Genomic DNA, 7,046 nt, shown 5'->3' on the forward strand with positions numbered 1-7,046 from the left:
TTGGAGACTTCATTTAAATAGCTTCACTCATGCCTGCTGCAAGGTTTGGCTTTCTGCCCTATGTGAAAAGGCTGCAGCAAGAGCTTTTTTTCTTTCCCCTTCCATCTTTCTTCACATATTTCAAGAGATCTTTCTAACAGCAAATGAAGCTGCCCATTGAAGCCCACACCAAGGACGGGAGAAAGAAACTAGAACCACAGCAATGCAAAGTGGACCAGAAGCCACCCAGTCTCCTGTGTACTTGCCAATCCAGACACAGAGCTGCTGAAACCACCCCGGAGGACAACAAAATTCCTGAACTCCCTGTTTTCATATCCAGCTGCAGATTCCAGGGATCGCTCAGCTAATAATGTGACGAAGACTGAACATGCTCACCCACCCGTACATAGGAGTTAAACAAGTTTAACTGCCACATCAACCGAGTTCATTAAGACATTTACCCAAACAGGTCTTGCAGGATGATCCCCCAGGGCTCAAGATTTCCCTCCTGGAGACCCGGTGTGCTCGGCATGAGTGGGAAGGGGACAGGGGCAGCCGGCCTGCTGCTGCCACAGGGGCGAAAAGGCTCTGCCTCCCCCATTGCACATCTGAGCTCACTTGAGGGACCAAGACACAGGTGTCCAACATACACCTAGGCATGGGGAGCAGGATAAACCCGCAGCCATATACACAGCTTAGAAAACCTACATGCAAAATGAATACTTTCTCCTAACTACTGCTTCACCAACAAAACCAGCACATATTTTCTGCCCATGTAAAAGGATCTAGCAATGCTTTCCTTCAGATTTTTGCATTATTTAGCACGTTTTTATAGCGATTCTTGCTTCTTGCCTTCAAGTCTCAGGTCATAGTTTAGGTCACTGGCTTGCAGTGAACACAACACCAGGCTTTTCTAACGCTCTGTGAGTCAGTAGTTAACACAGAATAGTGAATTGTGCCTCAAAATGATTTCACAGCATGAGGGCTCTTGGGGATATGCTCCGGTGGGGATTCTGTTGGCTCTGTCTGCTGTGACTGTCTCAGCAAGGGGAACTAATAGTATCTCCTGTACCCCGCTGCCCGTTTCCACAAAGCTTTGAAGAAACCTGTTAATTTTTAGATGCTTCTCTTCCTCTCCTAACTTTGGTGGAAATTCGTCAAAACATCAGTAACCAGTTCAAAAGTTACTGGGAAGGACAGACACAGGCAAACAGAACAGCCTAGACTTAAAGCCTGGCTGCATTCTCCAGGGAAGCCAGGATATAGTATTTTCTACTTGAGCCAAACTTTAAGGAAGTTTGTGGGTGAAAGAATAGTGTTAGGAAAAAAAAATCATTTCCCTGCCAGCATTATGTAATGACGATAAAGCAAGAAATAGAGTTGTTGACATTTTTTTTTTCTTTCTCAGTTCCTTGCTTAAATAGACTAATCCTTCATCTCCCAGCCCTAAATTAGAGGAAGGAGAAAAAAAAAATATATCATGCAGGGAAAAGGGTAAATTTCAGCTGCAAACTTTGCTATGAAGTCTAGGAGGGCTGGGAACTCCCCAGAGTGACATTCTGAAAATCATTTTTTTATATTTCCCCTTTCTTTCACAGTCTTTACCACAAGAACAGGCTATTTTAGTTCTAAAAAATCAATGCATCTTGATATATTATAAATTTACCCTTGCCATACTCAGTACCCTGTTGGTAGAAGTTCTGCATAACTTGCCAACTGACTCTTTTTATCTCAAGAGGTAAAGTCACACAGTCCAGAGACAGCAGCTTTCTGAAGGCGGGATGACAGAAGCTATATAAATCACAAATATGTTCATTGTTTTACCTATCTGGCTCCAAATGAACTGCAGCTTTTCACATACTCTGTGATCATGCTAAATATTTCACGGTTCATTATAAGCAGGCAAGCTTGATGAAACAAGACTTGACTTTCCAAGATGAAAACCAGATCTGGTTTAAGCTTTTAAAAATAGCAGTTTCCTGTAATTCCTGCCTCTTTGGCCTTTGCTAGTAGGACAGGATCTTTTCAGTCATCCTGGGGGAATAAATGCGGTCAGCACATTTGAGAGGGGCCATGGAGAATGGCCCAAGCAAACTCTCCAGGTTTCTTTCTCCAGGTGCTACCCAAGCTGGGCAAGTAAGATAAAATTCTCTCCCCGGCAACAATCAAAATTAGCTCTGCATGCTAATTTAAAAGGTAGGTTCATACTTCTAATGAGAGTCTCTTTTGAATTAAAAAAAAAAAAAAAATGGCCAGTCTGGCAAAGCAGTCTCCAAATTAGGCATTGTGGCTGCCAAATTAATTACTGACCCCAAATAACTCCTATTTGCTGCGAAACAGACTAATTTACCAGGGCAGTGTAATTTGTAGTGCAGAATTTCAGGAATATTATCTCCTGGGAATTTTTTTAAAAAAAAACAATGGGTATTTAGAGCCATACAGAGGTAAAATATTTGCTTTTTAGAATGTATCTTTATCAGCTTCTTGGCAGGAATGCTTTAGAAGTACACAAAGCCTGGGATGAACACATCGGGAGCAGAAATCCACGCTGGCTCCTTGAGATTGAATGCTAGCTGTTTTCACATTTATTTGCAAGTCAATTCTGGGAAGCTATTAATGACAAATCTAGCTTTCATTTCGGAAAGCCTCTGGGTTGGCGCAAGCAAATGAAAGAAACGGTTCCTTTAAGACATTACCTTTCATTTTCTCGTAGGATATCTTTTCCTTTCTTCCAAGAATAAGTAGGTCTGGGGGAAGCTTTTGGCTTACACTCTATGATCACTTCACCACCCACTTTAACAAGAGTTAACTTCTTCACGAGGGTTTTGGAAAAGTCTGGGCCGACAGCTGAAAGAAAGAGAATAAAAGCAGGTTAGCATTAACTCCAGAAAAACAAAGCCTGGCTCTTCTGAGTATTTAAATATTCCAGCTTTATGTTCCTTTAAAGGTAGAAGACCTTGAAGCATGTAGGGCCTGAAGAAAGCATGAGAAGGTAGGTTGTGAAAAACAGGAAATAATCCTACACTGGCATTGGGATGGGGCATAGCATCTCAGAGATCTCCTCCATCTCTCAGGTCTATGAATCAGAGGTTGCTTGTCTCTGAGCTCGCTGTTCGCCTATGTTCAATCACAGATGACTCAGCACTGCTCCCAGTACTAGATGAGTTATTATTTGTACCATATATTTATAATTTATATATTATTACTTTTGGAAATAAATTTTCACATGATTCTCTGTCCAAAAATAGTGTATAAAATATTTTTGAAAAATTTTGATATTTGCATCTCGACAAAAAATGGATTGGCTTTTGGGGACCCTTTGGGGGCTTTCTGCATGAGACATGGAGCTGCAGGATATGAGCCCTGCTTGGTGAAGAGTGATAGGTACAGACACTTATTGAGGCATAACAATTCATGAAATTTGTTGTCAGGAGGTAAAATCTAATGTTAAATGTGCAAGAAGTTGAAGCACTCAGCCATGGACTGAATCATCAGTAGAAAACAAGAAAAAATCTGCAGGAATTGCACTTCACTGCGGGGGCAGCACAGCTAACATCCTCACAGCTGCTTTACCAAATGAGGGGTTTCATTACTTTTTTTTCACTCAAGTCTTCCCTCCCCTTCTTTTTCTGGCATTCAGTCTGAAAACTCTTCAAGGCAACGAATGCACCCTCCTCCATGGTTTTACAACGCCCAGCACAACGGGATCCTCACGCTGGCTGAAGACTCCATGCAATATAATTGTTAACAGTGATAGAAGAGAATCACTCTGAAAAAAGCTCTGACTAATATTCCATTTTTCTTTTTCACTTAATTTTGCTTTAAGCCTCATTTGCTATTAGTGGTGTTTAATCATACAAAGCGCTAAATTCAGGACCTTTTAAAATAACCATTTTTATACTAAGATCTTTTTAAAAGCCAACAGTTCTCAGCAAGAGCTCAGAATCGAACTGCTTTGAAAGCGCTGGCAAAATGCAAAACAGAGCTGTTGCTCTTTAAAAACATGCCAAATTAAGTCAGAGAGCCATAGAAATAAACCTACAGCACACCATTCTGGTACTGCTCATGTGACAGAGAGAAGCAAAATTACATAACCCAAACGAGAAGTCAGCCAAATATAGTTTATTTGGCAGGCTTTTAAGTCCAGGCTCTCCACGTTTTTTTGCTTCTGTGCATAAACGAGCACAGTTTTTTTCCCCTCTCACCTTGATAACATTGTGAAAGTAGAAACCAAACTCCTTGTAAGTGTGCATGCCCTCCTGGTTTGCAGTTAATTTGTATGGGAATTTAATGTGAAGTCAGTGTGGAGGAAGGATGGTGTGGCCTGAGTGAGAGGAACGATGGCAGGACTCATCCTACGATGATTTGCAAGGTGCTGCTCTCAAGCATGAGCGTTTTCTTCACATGTCAGAGCAATGTGCATCTGAGTGGGACACTGGCACCAATTGTCTTATTTTGGATGTGCATCTGCTTTGCTGTTTCTTGGCAGGCTTTGCGGCCTCGCTCTCTCTCTGGCCCCCGGGTTTGCAAGCAGATATGTGAAATGCTGCTCTGCAGCAGTCCTGCTGCCTGTCCCAGGGCTTAACCGGGTGCCCTTTCAACTGCAACCAACAACTACAGCTGAAAAAATGGCTTTGGTCTCTTCTTAGCAAGGGGCAACACTATGGAGGTCCTCAGAACCTCCAAAATGGTGCAACGAGAGATGTGAAGCCTTTCTCTGCTGTGAGGAGATGCCTTCCCAACAAAGGCTTCTTTTCATAGGCTTTTTCCTTTTTTTAAACAGACAGGAAAGGCACCAGTGGGTTTATCTGGATTTTTTGCATGCAGTAAACACACTCAGTAAGTCTTAACACTATGAAGCCTAATTTGTTGAAGATGATTACACTTCTCTTGAGCAGCAACAATAACAATTTTTCTTTTTCTATGCAGACATCTATTGCTATTGATAAAAATGACCATTACCAAAAACACCGTAATTAGAAAACACCTCATGGTTTTTTCTTCAAGATAAAGCAAGGCACGATCCTATTGAGCATTCTCTTTGAGAACAACTAAATCAACACCGTTTAATCACAAATTGCATTCAAACTATGAAACTACATCTGCATTCTGACAAACATCTGTATTGGCTTCAGGTCTCTTACTTATAGAAGAGCTTTAAGAGAAGCAGTTAGGAGTAAAGTGACTGAATTCCAGAGCTGCTGAGGTAGACAAAGACTTCTGGAAATAATTTGGACCAAGCCCTTCCTCAAGCAGGGGCAACTCAGCAGGTTGCCCAGGGCTGAGTCTAGCTTAATGTTGAGTATCTTCAAGGATACTGTGACTTGGCAAAAACAGTTTTGGTTAAGTCTTTGCTGCTTTTGTAAAGTTTGCACTGCTCAGGAAATTAAACTTACCTATGACACTCAGTTCTGCACTGGCAAAAATAACACCATGTCTGTTTTCTGCTACACACTGATACATGCCAGCATCTGCCAAGCTCACGTTTGTGATTGTAAGGGACCCCTGCTCTATCCGGATTCTCCCCTGTAAAAAACAAAATGAAATAAGTAAACCAAGAGCCCCATCCTTGGAGCATACACTCAGCAGAAGTTATGTCATATTTTATATCATGGTTGATCAAAAAGGAAAGAAAAAAAAGAGCAGTAATATAAGGAATTTGCATGCTACAATCTATTTGTCTGTCAACTGAATTTATGTCAGGTTAGATACTAAATGGAAAAACCAATACAGTAGTTGGTGAACGCAATTTAAATTGGAGGACTTTTCCTTGAACTGATTTAATACCCAAACCATTTAGATTAATATCCCCTTCAAGAAGATAAAAGTTGAATCTGAAAATGCTCTTTTGTTCTATGGTGTTGTATAACTGCCAAATGTATTTTTTAAAACACATTATTAGCATATACGGCAATTGAAACTACAAAGAATGGTAGTAAGCTGGCCCAGAAAGAAATATTTAAATCTCCTACAGTTTACTGCAACTGCAACATACATATATGTTAATAATTTAATGATCTTTTTCTTCATATCTACCACTAACATGATTTAAGTAAAAGACCATCTGCTAGTGACCAGCGTGAAGCAAGCAGAATTAGTGTGTGGAACCAACAACCATGCTATCATTTGTCAGCCTAAGGATATGGAAGTCATGTTATCAATTTTAATAAGTGCAACAAAGTGCTTCTCCCTCCCTCCCTCCCCAGGAGTTTTGTCATTAAAATATATATAATACATATAATATATATATATAATATAAAGAGTTATTGGCTTCCTACTTGGCTGTAGGGTGGGAACTTTTTTTTTTTTTTTGCAATCTTTATTAAGGTTTGATCAAACTTAGGCAACAAAATGGGGAGTGGGAGGGATGCAGGGCAATCACCCCGCGGCCTCGGGCTCCAGGTTCCCCTCAGGCAGCCGGCGCGCTGCCCGCACGCTCACCTGGGGCCGCAGGGGCTCGCCGTCCTTCAGCCAGCTGTAGGAGGGCTTGGGGCGCCCGCTGGCCCGGCATTCCCACGTCGCCGTCTCTTCCATGGCTGCGCGAGTGTCGCTGATCTTCTGGATCCAGCTGGGCTGAGCTGCAAGGCAGAAGCAGCGAGTTGGAGCCGCGGGCTGCGGTGCTGCCCCGGGGAGCGAGCGGTGGCACCGGGCACCAGCCCTCGCGCCGAGGGAGGTCTCCTCCTTCAGCATCCTTCAAAGCTCTTGGCTTTACCATCCAGCTTCAAAAACTGCATGCTAGCACCTTCTCCGCACTGAAATTAAGGTTAAATTCTGCACTTTGGACTATTTGGCTATATTGCACTGTTTCAGGTTAAAATCCTACCTTCTCCTTTTTCTAGTTTACAGACGGCTCTACAAAGTGTTGCCATATGTAAGAGAAGTCTGCGGAGTCAACGACTGTACTAATGACACACAGCAACAGCGGAACAACAAAAAAAAAGGCAGATACATTTTGATAGATTTTGGTGAAAATCATCATCAATTGTTTTCAGGCACTTATATTTACATGATTATATTTTCAGTTGTTTCAGGTATTTTTATCTTTTTTTTTTTTTTTTTAATAATAC

At 41.7% G+C, this 7,046-nt stretch overlaps 1 protein-coding gene across 1 annotated transcript in view; it reads right to left on the reverse strand.

Moving 5' to 3' along the window:
• The window catches only part of CNTN4 (contactin 4), a 215,954-nt gene that overhangs the window by 42,589 nt on the left and 166,319 nt on the right, over positions 1-7,046 (reverse strand). The window contains exons 10-12 of the mRNA XM_026035394.1: positions 6,421-6,557; positions 5,376-5,505; positions 2,676-2,826 (exon numbers count right to left, since the gene is read on the reverse strand). Of these exons, the coding sequence (XP_025891179.1) occupies positions 2,676-2,826; positions 5,376-5,505; positions 6,421-6,557 (418 nt within the window). The remainder of the gene's footprint in view (positions 1-2,675; positions 2,827-5,375; positions 5,506-6,420; positions 6,558-7,046) is intronic.

This window comes from Nothoprocta perdicaria, unplaced genomic scaffold, assembly GCF_003342845.1.
Source record: "Nothoprocta perdicaria isolate Ctin4 unplaced genomic scaffold, notPer1 scaffold_16, whole genome shotgun sequence".
Taxonomy (NCBI): Eukaryota; Metazoa; Chordata; class Aves; order Tinamiformes; family Tinamidae; genus Nothoprocta; species Nothoprocta perdicaria.